At 55.2% G+C, this 17,276-nt stretch overlaps 3 protein-coding genes and 2 pseudogenes across 5 annotated transcripts; all 5 read left to right on the forward strand.

The window, feature by feature from the left end:
- Positions 1–240: 240 nt before the first annotated feature.
- On the forward strand, positions 241–2,394 carry LOC308609877 (uncharacterized protein SPEM2-like; annotated as a pseudogene). Its single transcript has 4 exons — positions 241–381; positions 544–601; positions 734–2,003; positions 2,304–2,394. The product of its transcript is annotated as an uncharacterized protein SPEM2-like (transcript).
- A 133-nt stretch (positions 2,395–2,527) lies between these two features.
- On the forward strand, positions 2,528–7,394 carry LOC308609880 (uncharacterized protein). The gene is made up of 4 exons (XM_081259160.1): positions 2,528–2,873; positions 3,022–3,079; positions 3,198–3,507; positions 4,857–7,394. The coding sequence occupies exons 1-4, from the start codon at positions 2,736–2,738 to the stop codon at positions 5,884–5,886; spliced, it is 1,536 nt and encodes a 511-aa protein (XP_081115286.1). The 5' UTR covers positions 2,528–2,735; the 3' UTR covers positions 5,887–7,394.
- Positions 7,395–7,822: 428 nt separating this feature from the next.
- On the forward strand, positions 7,823–10,051 carry LOC308609883 (acetylcholine receptor subunit beta-like; the record flags this gene model as incomplete). Its single annotated transcript, XM_081259163.1, has 4 exons — positions 7,823–8,452; positions 8,950–9,131; positions 9,471–9,633; positions 9,938–10,051. Exons 1-4 carry the CDS (start codon positions 8,237–8,239, stop codon positions 10,049–10,051), a joined length of 675 nt encoding a protein of 224 aa, XP_081115289.1. The 5' UTR covers positions 7,823–8,236.
- Positions 10,052–11,361: 1,310 nt separating this feature from the next.
- Positions 11,362–13,515, forward strand: LOC308609873 (uncharacterized protein SPEM2-like; annotated as a pseudogene). The gene is made up of 4 exons: positions 11,362–11,502; positions 11,665–11,722; positions 11,855–13,124; positions 13,425–13,515. The product of its transcript is annotated as an uncharacterized protein SPEM2-like (transcript).
- On the forward strand, positions 13,130–17,092 carry LOC308609879 (uncharacterized protein). Its single transcript, XM_081259159.1, has 4 exons — positions 13,130–13,994; positions 14,143–14,200; positions 14,319–14,628; positions 15,978–17,092. The coding sequence occupies exons 1-4, from the start codon at positions 13,857–13,859 to the stop codon at positions 17,005–17,007; spliced, it is 1,536 nt and encodes a 511-aa protein (XP_081115285.1). The 5' UTR covers positions 13,130–13,856; the 3' UTR covers positions 17,008–17,092.
- The last annotated feature ends 184 nt before the right edge of the window (positions 17,093–17,276 follow it).

Consider the following 17,276-nt stretch of genomic DNA (forward strand, 5'->3'; position numbering starts at 1 on the left):
GGGACTAGGCTCCATGTAGTGGGAGCCGAGGGCAGAGACGGCCACCTAAAGGACCAGCTGAGTGGATGAAAGATTGGACAACTCCGCATTGTGACTCCCTGCAATGTGCCTCATTATGACCATGGTCCCTCACCTGTTGGGGGGTGTCCCCAGGTCCTGGCATGAGTGCAGTGTGGGTCAGGGCCGGTGGGGTTGGGGGGGTGGGGCGTCCCACGGCTCAGGCGGCCCTAGGACCCGCCCACCATGGAACAGCAGCTCTGGTATGACAACCTGGGGTGCTGCCATCAATACCAAGAAAGTACCCAGAATGCGGAGGACTTCCTACTCCTGTTGCTGGGCATTGTCATTCTTGTCAGCATTGGGATCAGCATGGCAACTATGGTCAGCGATGGTTGGGGATCACCAGTAGGGGTGAAGATGGCTGAGGGTGGGAACCAGCTGCAGCCTGCACCTCCGTCTGCAGGAACGGTCTTGGCTGGGAGTGGTGGTGAGGGTAGAGAGCCTGGCCTTCATTTTCACCCACCCCACCCCACCCCACCCCAGATATGGCATGGGCTCCAGAATGCCTTAGACAAGACCATGTATTGTATTATTCAGAAAAGTAACTACAGAAGACAGCTAGGAGGCACCCCGCCTCGCCATTCCCAGGGCCCTAGAAACCCAGGCTCCCAGGTTCCCAACCCTGAAATCTTCTGACAGTTGCCCTGCCCTCACGGACTCTCGACTCCCACAGATGAAATCTCACAGGCTTGTGAAAGTTCCTCCAAACATCCTCCAGCCAAGGCCCAAGACATCCACATGCACTGCACCCTGGACCCTGTGGAAGTGAGAATGGCCCGGTCCACTTGCTACTCCTCGTCCTCCTACCACCATCTCCGCAACCGTAGCCGCAGCTGCAGCCGCCACCCCTGAAGCCACCAGGGGAGGCCCAAGAATTTAGAAAATTCCCCTCCAGCTGCTCAGGCTTCCGTAGGCCGCATCGCCTCCACGGGATGTCACAGCTGCCTCCGATGCCCTCCTTTAGCTGGGAGGACCCGGACTCCTACCTGGAGGAGGAGGACCAGCTTTCCTTCCCACAACCCAAGTACCCGTGGGGGTGCTGGGGAGGGCTCTACCGGCAGATGGGTCTGCCCTCCAACGTGGGCCTCTGGGGTCGACAGGGTGGGATCCTGGCCATCCAGCCACCAGCCTGTCTCTACCTGTCGCCCGAGCTGCACCGCATGCCCAAGCGTGTGGAGGCCAAGTCTGAGCTAGGGCTGCAGTCCTTCGGGGCCCCTTGCTCGCCATCCCGCATCTGGGGCAATGTGGATGCTGACCAGTGGACCTCGTCTCCACCACTTACCCGACGGCTGCCCCCTAACAGCTCGTGGGTCCCTGGGGGGCACAGAACTTACCCCTCAGGGGGCCATCTCCCGTATGACTCCTGGGATCAGCGGCGGCGTGGTCTGGAGGGCTCTGAGCCTCCATCAGCTCTGGTGCCTCAGGGCTACCGGCCCGAAGCCTGGCAGCGCAACTCCCCACCGGCCCACGGGCGGAGCCTCCACAGCTGTGCTCACAGCCAGCCCAACCACAGCCCGCGCCACTCCACGGGACACTTGAACTACTCCCGGGATCCCCACGAGGTGCGGCGCTGGGCGGCCGAATGGGCAGAGATGCTGCCTGTGCGGCACCCTCTGGCCGCCTCCGCCTCCCTCACGGTGCTGGCCGAGGCCTCTACCAGCGGGCCTCGGATTCCAGCTCAGCGCTGCTCCTCCGCCCCTCCCAGACTCTGCCCGACGTCCAGGCTACCGAACACCCTCCACCCCCGCCCACCTTCATGCCACTCAGCCGGAACCCAGGGGGAAATGCCAACTACCAGGTGTATGACAGCCTGGAGTTGAAGCGGCAAGTGCGGGAAGCCAAGCGCGGGCCAACTCGCTGCTACCTTCCACCTCGGCCTCGAGGCCCTCTCTGCACGGAAGCCAGGCTGGGAAAATGAACTGGCCAGCAGCTAATGGGGGCGGGTGGGGAGCGGCAGGGCATGGAGAGAGGAATAAAGAGCGCCATGGTCCAGAAAACATTGGCGGTCTGTGGCTTGGAAGCGCCACTCCTTCTGCCAGCTTGGGTCCCTGCCTTTGGCTTCCTGCAATAAGAAGCCAGTGTCCCCTTCTGGGCCTGAGGGTCCCCTTGGTTTAGTGGCCACAGTCCTGCCAGCAGGCCCCTCCTGGTCCGATACCATGCACTAAGTAGATCTGCAGCTGCAGTCTCCACACCACTGGTCTCTGGGCACCTCCTCTGTGTCTCAGCTGTCCCTGTCCCCAAAGAGCCTCAAACAAAAAGCTGCTTCCAAACTGGGAGGTTCCACATCTGGGCAGGTCCAGCTCCACAGCCAGTGAAGGGCATGAAGAAGGCTGAGGCTCTGGACTCCAGCCAGGCCTTCCGCAGGGCTCTGAGGCCAAGGTCTTTCTAGTCTCAGGAGGGGCCAAGAGATGGAATGTGACATTTGAACAAGTGAGTCAGTGGGCGGTGAGTGAATGTTTGACACCTCGAGGGGAGGTGTGCCGGCCTCCGGGCCCTGTTTGGCTGTCCAGGCTCAGCTTACCTCACCCGGGGAACCATGGAATGCCACGCCTGGCCCTCCTTTTCGTCCCCCTCCCTCACTGTGACGCCACCACCTGCCCCATTATGACCCAGTCTGTCTCCCAGTATACATATATGGAGGCCAGCGGACCCAGGCAGTCCTGGGACCCCCGGCCATGGCTGAGCAAACCCATTACCTAGCCGAGGCGTGCTCTGGCACCACACCCAGGAAATGCCAAGACCTAGGAGACTCAATTCTTCTGATCCTGGTCAGCATCATCTTGCTCAATGTGTGGATCAACGTGGTGACTCTGGTGAGGGCAGGATCTGGGCAGTGTGGTTGGGGGAGCCCTGGGGTCTTGAAGGGGCTGAGATGGGATGGCTGCTGCAGTGTGGCCGGACAAGGGTTGGATTTCAGGGCTCACCCTGATCCCGAACTCCACGCTCCCTTGCTTCCCTCAGCTCTGGATGCATCTGAAGAGATTCTTGCGGGCAGGTTTCAACCGTATTTTCCCCAAAGGTAAGTGGGCGCCAGTGTGGCCTCAGGGGATGTGGGCCTGTCCCCTTTCTTCTATCCCTGCCTTGATTCTCAGCCCCTCAGGAACCCAGGCCCTGTCCCATCTCGCCTTTCCCTGCAGACAAGCAAGCCAGCTGTGGAGGCAGCCATCGCATGTGCTGCTCCGTGGATCCCAAGAACCTGTGTTCAAGAGTTTCTCCCCGCTTCCACCATCGCCCGAGCTTCCTGCACAGGCACCCAAACCACCTTGAATCCTGGATACCAGAAACAGATGATGAGACGGCTTCTAAGTGCTGCTGGATGCCGCCGCAGTGTGGACGGGCTCGGGCTTCCACGGAGGCTCCACGGGGACTGTGGAAGGAGGGGGTAGTGGGAGCTGGGGAGGCCCCTCCGTTCACAGCCTTAAAGTCCAAAGCCACCTTTAACTCCAGGTGAGAGACATCTTCCAAGCTCCGCAGGATAAGCAAGGTGGACGTGGTTCCACTCTGCCTGCCCCAAGAGAGCAAGACTAAGACCCCAGACTATGACTCAGCCCAGGCCCCAGCCCGGGCCCAGACCTGCCCCCCAGTTCAGCTCCCTGCACATTCTCCTGCCAAGGCCCAGACCTTCTCCTACAAGCACCCCTCTGTGCACGCCCCACCTCAGGCCCAGACTTGCTCCACACTCCACCTCCCTGAGCACACTACCCCCCAGGCCCAGACCCCCTCACCAGCCCTCACCCCTGAGCACAGCCCTGCCCAGGTCCATGGCCCGGAGCATACCTCAGCCCATACCCCAGCCCAGGCCCAAGCCCAGGCCCCCTCACATGCCTCAGCCCAATTCCTGGGCCACACTTCTCTCTGCACCCTGACCCATGCTCATCTGACCTATACCCATGCCAACACTCTGGTCCCTCCCCCAACTTCTGCCCCTGCTACTACTCCTGCCCTAGCCCCTACACCAGCCCCTGTCCCGATCTCTGCCACAACCTCTGTCCCAGCACTGGTCATGGCCCTGACGACCCCTCCAGTCCCTTCCACCACCCGTACCCCCATCCTAGATTCTATTCTCTCTACCTTGTCTACCTTCGACCAAGGCCTCTCCTCTGGCCATGTGGTCTACTATGCCCGCAGCATAAAGCAGAACTTATTCCATGTGTGTCCCCCTCAGAACTCTGGGTACTCCAGAAATGACTTGGGTACCCTCTCCAGGCCCCAAGAGGGGCATGGTCTGGTGAGCTCTGGTACAGCTGAGCAAACACTGAAGCAATGTAGTGGGGACAGTGCCAAGCCCTCCACAGGGTCCATACTGGGTTACGTGGAGTTGGGGACTATGGAATGGAAGATCCCAAATGATGCCAAAGACAAATTTGTACAGTCCAAGACCTTCACTCACTGTAGCTCCCACCCTTGCCAGTCTGAGAAGAGAAACACGGATCCCCAGACTCCAGTCTACCCCAAATTCCTGGTGTACTCCAAGGATGCTGCACCTTCTCAACCTTGCTTCCATTCTCCGACCAGTGCCCAGAGCTCACCATGCACCATGCCTCCACCATGCACTCTTTCTCTGCCTCTTGTTTTCCCAGATCCTTTGTCCTTCATCAACACAGCAACCACCAGAAGCCCTCCGCCTTAATACAAACCCCCACCTTTCCCCCAACCTCCAAGTCTCCTCAGTCTGTCCTCTCTCCCCAGGGCCCCATCCCTCCCCAGTTATCCACTACTTCCCAAACCCCAAACCAGCCCCAACCCCCAGAACTTCATGAGAGTCTAGGTCTCAACCAATGCTCTGTCCTCCAAAGGACCCCAGGCCTTACCGGAGACACAGGCCTCCCCAAGAACCCAGGCCTTGCTCAAGATCCAGGCCTCCACGAACTTCGAGGCCTTACCAAAGACCCTTACCTCTGCAAGAATCCAAGCCTTTCCCAAGACTCTGACCTTCAGAAGAATCCAGTCATTACCCAAGATTCTTGGCCACAGAAGAGTCCATGCCATGCCCAAGACTCTGCAGTCAACAAGAGCTCAGTCCTTTGCCAGGAGTCTGATCTCCATAAGAGCCCAGGTCCTGTGCAAACCGCTCGCCTCCATAAGGGCTCAAGCCTTACCCGAGACTCCGGAGACTACAAGAATCCAGGCCTGACCCAAGCTTCTGGAGTCTGCAGGAGCCAAGGCCTTACTCAAGATTCTGACCTCCATAAGAATCCTGGCCTTACCCAAGATGCTGGAATTTACAGGAGCTCAGAACATACCCATGACCCTAACTTCCACGAGGACTCAGGAATTAATCGAGATCCTGGCCCCCATAAGGGTCCAGCCCTTACTCAAGACTCTGGCTTATCCAAGAGACGAGGCCTCCATAACAACTCAGGCCTTATCCCAAACCCTGGCCTCCACAAGAACCCTCTAGGAACTGACTCTGTCCAAGTTTTGGGCCCACGTCAGACCCAAAAGTCATTTATATCTGAGACAGTTCCTCGAAAGGAGGATGCAGGGCAGCACATACCATGGACTTCTGTCCCACCCAGTCACAACTCCTGCTCTGCCAAGGCTCAGGGGGCCTACAATGACCTGCTAACCTCCTCGCAGCGAACAGGCAGCCAAGCCTGGGTGTACCACCCGATACCATCCCCCCAGCCTGCCAGAACTATCGCCAGATGTCTACGCCTCCCAAAACCAGCAGGCACCCGGCTAGGGCATGTGGTCTTTGATGCCCGCCAGAGACAGCAGACAGGGTCAAGTGCGAAGCTCTGTCTCCCAGGCGCCTTCATAGGGCCACATCCAGCTGCCGGAGTCCAGCTCCAGCGAGTCAAGGGATACCCGAGGGATAGATAGCGTCGGCGAAGGAAATAAATCTATTACACTTCTTAAAGTATCAGCATTGCATGTTTCTCTCTCTTCTTTATTGTTTACAATCACAGGTTTATATATTGTAGTTGATTACATTACCAGGTATGTGACCAAACAATCTTAGCACAATCAAACCTCAAAATGTTCTATAAAGATTTTTTTTTAAAAAATATATCCCCTAGTTTCTAGATGTCCTATTAAAATATTTCCCAAGTTCCCATTAATCACAGGTTATTTCTTAGTAACCAAGCCAAGCAGTTATATGATTATTTTAGTTGTAAAAGTTGAAGCTACTTGTTCCTATTTCTCTTCTTGCATGGGCAACCTTTTACAATGGTTCCACGAAAATATTTACAATGTACCCTGCATGCCCTTTCTCGTTGTTTCCTTCAACTGAGACAGTGCTTTCTCCCTATCCTAGCAACTAATTCTGCTCTAGGCATTTGCTTTTCTAGAATTAATCTTCCTTTATAATAGAACCATAAATTTCCTATGTGATCAGGAACTCCAGCCCATGGCCATAACTCCATACTAGAGGGTGTTTTTCATAAAAAAAATATCCCTTTAGTTCCAGGCTCTTAATTCTTTACCCATTTCCCTGGGTCTTTAGTGGGTACTTCCCATTCTGTGGTAGTTTCAGGAGGGGGAGTCCTAGAGGAATTTTTCTTTCACGTGGAGCAACATCCCCCCAAAATTGCCCCTATATTTAAACTTATTATCATAAAACATAACAACAGAGCTGTAGTCCACCTTCCTGGCACGGCGCTGCCTTGCAGTTTCGCCTTCCGTTGCTTCATGACTTTGTCATGGTGCAATGGCTCCAGGATGGCTTCCAACATCCAACAACTCACCAGAGACCATCAAGGAGTGGGGATATCAGTGTGTGATGAGAAACTTAGAAAAAGAGGGGACAGATAAGCATGAGGAATAAAGAGACAAGAGAAGTGTTCTGTGGACTTTTGAGGACATCCAACCCAGCCCCATCCCACAGGGCCTGATGAGGACCTAAACTATCCCTGCTTTCCCTCCATCGCTGTCTAGCTAAATCCGTTATCCCCAAGGCCCTAGAGCTGCACTGTCAATTACAGTAGCCACTAGCCAAAGGCCTATTAGAATGTAAATTACTTAAAGTTAAGGAAAATTAATTCTATTAAAAATTAAGTTAAAAAGTTAAAAATTCTCTTCCTCAGGGAACAGAATTTCCCTGACATCCAATTCTGTTCCCTGGCAGTCCAGTTGTTGGGACTTGGCGCTTTCACTGATGTGGCGGTGGTTCAATCCCTGGTCGGGGAATTCAGACCCCGCAAGCTTCATGGCTTGGCCAGAAAAAAAAAAGAAATTCTCTTCCTCAGTGCCATGATCTTCTAAGTGCTCAGTAGCCACATGGAGCTAGTGGCTACTGCATTGGACGGCACAGATTTAGAACATTTCCATCATCATGAAAAATGCTATTGGAGAGCAGTGCTTTAGAGTTTAGAGCAATTTTCCTTTCCCTGTCACCCACGCCCAGCATCTTAAAGCTCCCCCAGAGCGCAGAGAACTTAATTCTTTTTAGGGTGGCTCAGAAGCCACCCTCTGGGGAGGAGGTAAGATGTAGGGATGGACACCCAATGCCTGATTTCCCCAGACTGTGAGAAAGAGCCCAGGCTTCAGTTTTCCTCATCTGGTCTCTTGGGTCACGACCAGATGTATGCAAACTTGCCTCCCCCATTCTGGGCTGTGTTTGGGGCTCTTGGTTGATCTGATTTACATTTTAACGGGATCAATGTGGCTGCTCTGTTGAGAACAGTCAGCAGGGGGGACAAAGGATGAAGCAAAGAGGAGGCCTTTGTAATAACTCAGATCTGAGGTAATGGTGGCTTGTACCAGGATGGTAGTGGTAGATGGGATAAGTCATCAGTTTCAGGATATATGTTGAAGGTAGAGCCAATAGGGTTTGGTATGGATTGGATATGGGATGAGAGAGAGGAGAGCTGAGAATGACTCCAAGGGATTTGGCCTGAGCCACAGGAAAGATCGAGTTGTCATTTATGACCTGAGGAAGACTGTGTGGGGAGTCGGTGGTGAGGGAATTAAGTTTTGGACATGTTAAGGTCGAGGTGTCTATTGGACACCCAAATGGAGAGGTTAAGTAGGCAGGTGGATACAAGTGTGGAATTTAGGGGAATCAGTCCAGGTTGGAGGTATAAATGTAGGAGTTATTTGCATGCAGTTGGCCCTTCCAAAAGCCTGTCCTTGAGTGGGCTGGAAACACGGTCACTGATTATGCCAGGGAGATTGCTTTCTGGCAAAGCCTAATCCTTCCGCCTTCCCCTCTGTCCCCCAAGTAGAGCAGATGGGGCTCTCGATCTTTGCCCTGCTGACCCTTACTGTGTTCCTGCTGCTGCTGGCAGACAAAGTGCCTGAGACCTCCCTGTCTGTCCCCGTCATTATCAAATACCTCATGTTTACCATGGTCCTCGTCACCTTCTCAGTCATCCTTAACATCGTAGTCCTCAACCTGCACCATCGCTCACCCCACACCCACCAAATGCCCCTTTGGGTCCGTCAGGTAAGAAGATCTCCTCTCCAACCTGTGTTAACTCTCAATCCTAGTATTTGGCTTTTTGTCCAGGTATCGCTCCTCACTCCCACCAACTTTCAACCTTCCCTTTCACAGACCTGAGGGAGAACTACAACTCCTGGTAGAGTGTCAAAGTGCCAAGGTCTTTGGGTGTTGAAATGTTGCCCAATTAATTTTATCCTCCCATCATTAACATTGCGTAGATCCCAGACTCTCTTCATCAATACTTCTCTCCTTCGTGGGTCCCAAGGAAGCATTCTCAGGGTTAGGTACTATCAGGGTGGAAGCCCTCAGAACTTTTCTTTCCAGTCAGGATGCCTCCTAACCCCCTTAAGGACTCTTGGGCTGTGTAGTTGCATTTCATCTGTGGGATGCATGCACGCATGCGCAGGAATGGGCACGTGCCGTGGGGGTGGTTGGCGGCTTCCCTTCTGGTCTGAAAGCATAAGAGCCCCCTCCAAGACGGCTCTTCTTCTACTCAGCAGATCTTTATCCACAAACTCCCTCCGTATCTGGGTCTGAAGAGACCCAAACCTGAGAGAGACCAGATACCGGAGCCACCTCCTATACCTCTCAGGGATTCTCCAGGAAGTGGCTGGGGTCGGGGAACAGATGAATATTTCATCCGCAAGCCACCACATGATTTTCTCTTCCCCAAACCCAACAGGTAGTATCTACTCCCCACGGCCCACGTAGAAGGGAGAGGGAGAACTACAGTTCCCAGAAGACTGTGCGGAGGCAGGCGTCCTAAGCTCTCAGAGGATGTCGTGGTCGAGCATCATGGGAGTTGTAGTACCCCTTCTGTTGCCCACTTTGCGGGGAGGTGGGAACTAAAGCGTAAGGGAATAGGAGGAATTGCGGAAGGCTAGAGAGGTCGCCGCTGCTGAAGAGAACCTGAAGGGCTCTCTCACGTTTTGAAACCTGGATGGGCGTTGGAGGAGGGAGCTGGGGCGGGGCCTAGAGCACCCACGCAGGCCGTCTTTGTGCCCCGGTCGTGGCCAAACAGACTCGCCTCTTCCACGTTCCAGCCTGAACTGTCTGCCCCGGACCTGCGGCCATTTATCGATGGTCCAAGCCGGGCTGTGTGCCTGCCTCCCGACCTACGGGAGGTCGTTTCTTCAATCAGCTACACCGCTCAACAGCTGCGGGAACAGGAGGACCACGAAGCTGTGACTCCAAAGAGGGTGGGTTAAGGCAAGGCCTGGGTGGCCTTGGCTCCACCGGCAAACTTAGGCTCCGCCCCCAGAACTCGATTATTTTTCTGATTGGAAGTTTGCCTCACTTGGTCCCGCCCCCTGGCTTCCCACTTGTTCTTTACTCACATCCGTCGCCTGCAGTTTCGCTCTCTGCTATTCTGCGGGCCCGCCCTTGTCTCAAAGCTGTGGTATGAGGACCTGGGTGCGGTACAGGGCCTTGAGGCCGCCTTCCCTGGTTGTCTGGAGCCCAGGAACAGTTTAATCTTCCTACCCCCAGTTGAAGGAGGACTGGCAGTTTGTGGCCATGGTGGTGGACCGCCTCTTCCTGTGGACCCTCGTCATCTTTCTGGATGCCACGTACCACTTGCCCCCTCCCGACCCCTTTCCTTGAGGACGAGAGGGCCAAGACCGAGGACCTCGGCCACTTGAGTTGAGAGTTTGATAGTACTCTCAAGTCCTATCCCTTTCTGCATCTTAACTCCTTCACTAGGAGTCCAATCCTCTCCTCATTTCGTTTCTAGGGAGGAAGCCCAAGTGGGACTGGGCAGCTGGGGGCCTTGGGCCCACCTGACATGCACTATCTGCTTATTTACTCTTTTGCTTCTTGAAGAAGCCCCATTGGATATTCACATCTAGGTTGGCAATGAATGGAACAAAGAACAAGAACTAGATTGTAAGCCTTCTGAGGGCAGGAACTATGGCTGTTCACTGTAATATCCCCAGCACCGAGCACAGATCCTAACCTATACAGCCGGTACCTCTGATTGAATGAAGAGGGAAATTATGTTTTCTGTAAGGAAATACACTAAGTAATAGTGCTTATGTGGGCATGTTGGGACTAGTGGTCGTTTTTTCTTTGTTTTGACCTTTCTGTACTTTATTGTATTTTGTAATATGTATTATCTTTAGGATAAGAAAAGGTTCTTTCTAAAAGGATGCATTTGTAATGAGGATAAAAAAGCACACTGTAAAAACCTCAAGTTCCAGCTTTGATGCTCAAACTTCGGACAAGCTACTAAACTGCTCTGTGCCTCAGTTTCTCCATCTGTAAAATGAAGCGAATAATAGTATCTGCCCCCTAGTCTGAGGATCATATGAGAAGATGAGAACAAAAGCATTATACAGTATACGTCAGAGGTTACAACCTGGTGTGTTTTGTGTGGCCCATGTTGTTGGCCAGCAGAGTTTAAAATTTGAATTGGTTTGCTACTTTTAAAATGTGGATATTTCACAGAGCAATTTGGATTTCTGGCTTCCCTTGAAACTTTTTAAGAACTGCAGGCTAGTTCTAAGAAGCCCAACAGGCTACGTAAGCGGTCCTAATGTCTTGAACAATGAAATGGAGGAAATCCTATATGCATGATCCAGTCACTATGAAGACTGTCTCTCATCTGTAGCAACCCTGCTTGCAAATCAAGTTAAGCAAGGCCCCATGGAGACAGAAGGACAGACTGAACTCTGGGGACTAGGCTCCATGTAGTGGGAGCCGAGGGCAGAGACGGCCACCTAAAGGACCAGCTGAGTGGATGAAAGATTGGACAACTCCGCATTGTGACTCCCTGCAATGTGCCTCATTATGACCATGGTCCCTCACCTGTTGGGGGGTGTCCCCAGGTCCTGGCATGAGTGCAGTGTGGGTCAGGGCCGGTGGGGTTGGGGGGGTGGGGCGTCCCACGGCTCAGGCGGCCCTAGGACCCGCCCACCATGGAACAGCAGCTCTGGTATGACAACCTGGGGTGCTGCCATCAATACCAAGAAAGTACCCAGAATGCGGAGGACTTCCTACTCCTGTTGCTGGGCATTGTCATTCTTGTCAGCATTGGGATCAGCATGGCAACTATGGTCAGCGATGGTTGGGGATCACCAGTAGGGGTGAAGATGGCTGAGGGTGGGAACCAGCTGCAGCCTGCACCTCCGTCTGCAGGAACGGTCTTGGCTGGGAGTGGTGGTGAGGGTAGAGAGCCTGGCCTTCATTTTCACCCACCCCACCCCACCCCACCCCAGATATGGCATGGGCTCCAGAATGCCTTAGACAAGACCATGTATTGTATTATTCAGAAAAGTAACTACAGAAGACAGCTAGGAGGCACCCCGCCTCGCCATTCCCAGGGCCCTAGAAACCCAGGCTCCCAGGTTCCCAACCCTGAAATCTTCTGACAGTTGCCCTGCCCTCACGGACTCTCGACTCCCACAGATGAAATCTCACAGGCTTGTGAAAGTTCCTCCAAACATCCTCCAGCCAAGGCCCAAGACATCCACATGCACTGCACCCTGGACCCTGTGGAAGTGAGAATGGCCCGGTCCACTTGCTACTCCTCGTCCTCCTACCACCATCTCCGCAACCGTAGCCGCAGCTGCAGCCGCCACCCCTGAAGCCACCAGGGGAGGCCCAAGAATTTAGAAAATTCCCCTCCAGCTGCTCAGGCTTCCGTAGGCCGCATCGCCTCCACGGGATGTCACAGCTGCCTCCGATGCCCTCCTTTAGCTGGGAGGACCCGGACTCCTACCTGGAGGAGGAGGACCAGCTTTCCTTCCCACAACCCAAGTACCCGTGGGGGTGCTGGGGAGGGCTCTACCGGCAGATGGGTCTGCCCTCCAACGTGGGCCTCTGGGGTCGACAGGGTGGGATCCTGGCCATCCAGCCACCAGCCTGTCTCTACCTGTCGCCCGAGCTGCACCGCATGCCCAAGCGTGTGGAGGCCAAGTCTGAGCTAGGGCTGCAGTCCTTCGGGGCCCCTTGCTCGCCATCCCGCATCTGGGGCAATGTGGATGCTGACCAGTGGACCTCGTCTCCACCACTTACCCGACGGCTGCCCCCTAACAGCTCGTGGGTCCCTGGGGGGCACAGAACTTACCCCTCAGGGGGCCATCTCCCGTATGACTCCTGGGATCAGCGGCGGCGTGGTCTGGAGGGCTCTGAGCCTCCATCAGCTCTGGTGCCTCAGGGCTACCGGCCCGAAGCCTGGCAGCGCAACTCCCCACCGGCCCACGGGCGGAGCCTCCACAGCTGTGCTCACAGCCAGCCCAACCACAGCCCGCGCCACTCCACGGGACACTTGAACTACTCCCGGGATCCCCACGAGGTGCGGCGCTGGGCGGCCGAATGGGCAGAGATGCTGCCTGTGCGGCACCCTCTGGCCGCCTCCGCCTCCCTCACGGTGCTGGCCGAGGCCTCTACCAGCGGGCCTCGGATTCCAGCTCAGCGCTGCTCCTCCGCCCCTCCCAGACTCTGCCCGACGTCCAGGCTACCGAACACCCTCCACCCCCGCCCACCTTCATGCCACTCAGCCGGAACCCAGGGGGAAATGCCAACTACCAGGTGTATGACAGCCTGGAGTTGAAGCGGCAAGTGCGGGAAGCCAAGCGCGGGCCAACTCGCTGCTACCTTCCACCTCGGCCTCGAGGCCCTCTCTGCACGGAAGCCAGGCTGGGAAAATGAACTGGCCAGCAGCTAATGGGGGCGGGTGGGGAGCGGCAGGGCATGGAGAGAGGAATAAAGAGCGCCATGGTCCAGAAAACATTGGCGGTCTGTGGCTTGGAAGCGCCACTCCTTCTGCCAGCTTGGGTCCCTGCCTTTGGCTTCCTGCAATAAGAAGCCAGTGTCCCCTTCTGGGCCTGAGGGTCCCCTTGGTTTAGTGGCCACAGTCCTGCCAGCAGGCCCCTCCTGGTCCGATACCATGCACTAAGTAGATCTGCAGCTGCAGTCTCCACACCACTGGTCTCTGGGCACCTCCTCTGTGTCTCAGCTGTCCCTGTCCCCAAAGAGCCTCAAACAAGAAGCTGCTTCCAAACTGGGAGGTTCCACATCTGGGCAGGTCCAGCTCCACAGCCAGTGAAGGGCATGAAGAAGGCTGAGGCTCTGGACTCCAGCCAGGCCTTCCGCAGGGCTCTGAGGCCAAGGTCTTTCTAGTCTCAGGAGGGGCCAAGAGATGGAATGTGACATTTGAACAAGTGAGTCAGTGGGCGGTGAGCGAATGTTTGACACCTCGAGGGGAGGTGTGCCGGCCTCCGGGCCCTGTTTGGCTGTCCAGGCTCAGCTTACCTCACCCGGGGAACCATGGAATGCCACGCCTGGCCCTCCTTTTCGTCCCCCTCCCTCACTGTGACGCCACCACCTGCCCCATTATGACCCAGTCTGTCTCCCAGTATACATATATGGAGGCCAGCGGACCCAGGCAGTCCTGGGACCCCCGGCCATGGCTGAGCAAACCCATTACCTAGCCGAGGCGTGCTCTGGCACCACACCCAGGAAATGCCAAGACCTAGGAGACTCAATTCTTCTGATCCTGGTCAGCATCATCTTGCTCAATGTGTGGATCAACGTGGTGACTCTGGTGAGGGCAGGATCTGGGCAGTGTGGTTGGGGGAGCCCTGGGGTCTTGAAGGGGCTGAGATGGGATGGCTGCTGCAGTGTGGCCGGACAAGGGTTGGATTTCAGGGCTCACCCTGATCCCGAACTCCACGCTCCCTTGCTTCCCTCAGCTCTGGATGCATCTGAAGAGATTCTTGCGGGCAGGTTTCAACCGTATTTTCCCCAAAGGTAAGTGGGCGCCAGTGTGGCCTCAGGGGATGTGGGCCTGTCCCCTTTCTTCTATCCCTGCCTTGATTCTCAGCCCCTCAGGAACCCAGGCCCTGTCCCATCTCGCCTTTCCCTGCAGACAAGCAAGCCAGCTGTGGAGGCAGCCATCGCATGTGCTGCTCCGTGGATCCCAAGAACCTGTGTTCAAGAGTTTCTCCCCGCTTCCACCATCGCCCGAGCTTCCTGCACAGGCACCCAAACCACCTTGAATCCTGGATACCAGAAACAGATGATGAGACGGCTTCTAAGTGCTGCTGGATGCCGCCGCAGTGTGGACGGGCTCGGGCTTCCACGGAGGCTCCACGGGGACTGTGGAAGGAGGGGGTAGTGGGAGCTGGGGAGGCCCCTCCGTTCACAGCCTTAAAGTCCAAAGCCACCTTTAACTCCAGGTGAGAGACATCTTCCAAGCTCCGCAGGATAAGCAAGGTGGACGTGGTTCCACTCTGCCTGCCCCAAGAGAGCAAGACTAAGACCCCAGACTATGACTCAGCCCAGGCCCCAGCCCGGGCCCAGACCTGCCCCCCAGTTCAGCTCCCTGCACATTCTCCTGCCAAGGCCCAGACCTTCTCCTACAAGCACCCCTCTGTGCACGCCCCACCTCAGGCCCAGACTTGCTCCACACTCCACCTCCCTGAGCACACTACCCCCCAGGCCCAGACCCCCTCACCAGCCCTCACCCCTGAGCACAGCCCTGCCCAGGTCCATGGCCCGGAGCATACCTCAGCCCATACCCCAGCCCAGGCCCAAGCCCAGGCCCCCTCACATGCCTCAGCCCAATTCCTGGGCCACACTTCTCTCTGCACCCTGACCCATGCTCATCTGACCTATACCCATGCCAACACTCTGGTCCCTCCCCCAACTTCTGCCCCTGCTACTACTCCTGCCCTAGCCCCTACACCAGCCCCTGTCCCGATCTCTGCCACAACCTCTGTCCCAGCACTGGTCATGGCCCTGACGACCCCTCCAGTCCCTTCCACCACCCGTACCCCCATCCTAGATTCTATTCTCTCTACCTTGTCTACCTTCGACCAAGGCCTCTCCTCTGGCCATGTGGTCTACTATGCCCGCAGCATAAAGCAGAACTTATTCCATGTGTGTCCCCCTCAGAACTCTGGGTACTCCAGAAATGACTTGGGTACCCTCTCCAGGCCCCAAGAGGGGCATGGTCTGGTGAGCTCTGGTACAGCTGAGCAAACACTGAAGCAATGTAGTGGGGACAGTGCCAAGCCCTCCACAGGGTCCATACTGGGTTACGTGGAGTTGGGGACTATGGAATGGAAGATCCCAAATGATGCCAAAGACAAATTTGTACAGTCCAAGACCTTCACTCACTGTAGCTCCCACCCTTGCCAGTCTGAGAAGAGAAACACGGATCCCCAGACTCCAGTCTACCCCAAATTCCTGGTGTACTCCAAGGATGCTGCACCTTCTCAACCTTGCTTCCATTCTCCGACCAGTGCCCAGAGCTCACCATGCACCATGCCTCCACCATGCACTCTTTCTCTGCCTCTTGTTTTCCCAGATCCTTTGTCCTTCATCAACACAGCAACCACCAGAAGCCCTCCGCCTTAATACAAACCCCCACCTTTCCCCCAACCTCCAAGTCTCCTCAGTCTGTCCTCTCTCCCCAGGGCCCCATCCCTCCCCAGTTATCCACTACTTCCCAAACCCCAAACCAGCCCCAACCCCCAGAACTTCATGAGAGTCTAGGTCTCAACCAATGCTCTGTCCTCCAAAGGACCCCAGGCCTTACCGGAGACACAGGCCTCCCCAAGAACCCAGGCCTTGCTCAAGATCCAGGCCTCCACGAACTTCGAGGCCTTACCAAAGACCCTTACCTCTGCAAGAATCCAAGCCTTTCCCAAGACTCTGACCTTCAGAAGAATCCAGTCATTACCCAAGATTCTTGGCCACAGAAGAGTCCATGCCATGCCCAAGACTCTGCAGTCAACAAGAGCTCAGTCCTTTGCCAGGAGTCTGATCTCCATAAGAGCCCAGGTCCTGTGCAAACCGCTCGCCTCCATAAGGGCTCAAGCCTTACCCGAGACTCCGGAGACTACAAGAATCCAGGCCTGACCCAAGCTTCTGGAGTCTGCAGGAGCCAAGGCCTTACTCAAGATTCTGACCTCCATAAGAATCCTGGCCTTACCCAAGATGCTGGAATTTACAGGAGCTCAGAACATACCCATGACCCTAACTTCCACGAGGACTCAGGAATTAATCGAGATCCTGGCCCCCATAAGGGTCCAGCCCTTACTCAAGACTCTGGCTTATCCAAGAGACGAGGCCTCCATAACAACTCAGGCCTTATCCCAAACCCTGGCCTCCACAAGAACCCTCTAGGAACTGACTCTGTCCAAGTTTTGGGCCCACGTCAGACCCAAAAGTCATTTATATCTGAGACAGTTCCTCGAAAGGAGGATGCAGGGCAGCACATACCATGGACTTCTGTCCCACCCAGTCACAACTCCTGCTCTGCCAAGGCTCAGGGGGCCTACAATGACCTGCTAACCTCCTCGCAGCGAACAGGCAGCCAAGCCTGGGTGTACCACCCGATACCATCCCCCCAGCCTGCCAGAACTATCGCCAGATGTCTACGCCTCCCAAAACCAGCAGGCACCCGGCTAGGGCATGTGGTCTTTGATGCCCGCCAGAGACAGCAGACAGGGTCAAGTGCGAAGCTCTGTCTCCCAGGCGCCTTCATAGGGCCACATCCAGCTGCCGGAGTCCAGCTCCAGCGAGTCAAGGGATACCCGAGGGATAGATAGCGTCGGCGAAGGAAATAAATCTATTACACTTCTTAAAGTATCAGCATTGCATGTTTCTCTCTCTTCTTTATTGTTTACAATCACAGGTTTATATATTGTAGTTGATTACATTACCAGGTATGTGACCAAACAATCTTAGCACAATCAAACCTCAAAATGTTCTATAAAGATTTTTTTTAAAAAAATATATCCCCTAGTTTCTAGATGTCCTATTAAAATATTTCCCAAGTTCCCATTAATCACAGGTTATTTCTTAGTAACCAAGCCAA

Source organism: Mesoplodon bidens (genome assembly GCF_964165515.1).
Source record: "Mesoplodon bidens genome assembly, contig: HAP1_SCAFFOLD_1413, whole genome shotgun sequence".
Lineage (NCBI taxonomy): Eukaryota > Metazoa > Chordata > Mammalia > Artiodactyla > Ziphiidae > Mesoplodon > Mesoplodon bidens.

Coding starts and splice junctions, on each gene's coding strand:
- LOC308609880 (XM_081259160.1), top strand. CDS start 2,736: ATGGCTGAGCAAACCCATTACCTAGCCGAGGCGTGCTCTGGCACCACA. Junction 2,874..3,021: donor GGATCAACGTGGTGACTCTG/GTGAGGGCAGGA, acceptor TGCTTCCCTCAG/CTCTGGATGCATCTGAAGAG. Junction 3,080..3,197: donor CAACCGTATTTTCCCCAAAG/GTAAGTGGGCGC, acceptor CTTTCCCTGCAG/ACAAGCAAGCCAGCTGTGGA.
- LOC308609879 (XM_081259159.1), top strand. CDS start 13,857: ATGGCTGAGCAAACCCATTACCTAGCCGAGGCGTGCTCTGGCACCACA. Junction 13,995..14,142: donor GGATCAACGTGGTGACTCTG/GTGAGGGCAGGA, acceptor TGCTTCCCTCAG/CTCTGGATGCATCTGAAGAG. Junction 14,629..15,977: donor AAAGCCACCTTTAACTCCAG/GTGAGAGACATC, acceptor TGTCCTCCAAAG/GACCCCAGGCCTTACCGGAG.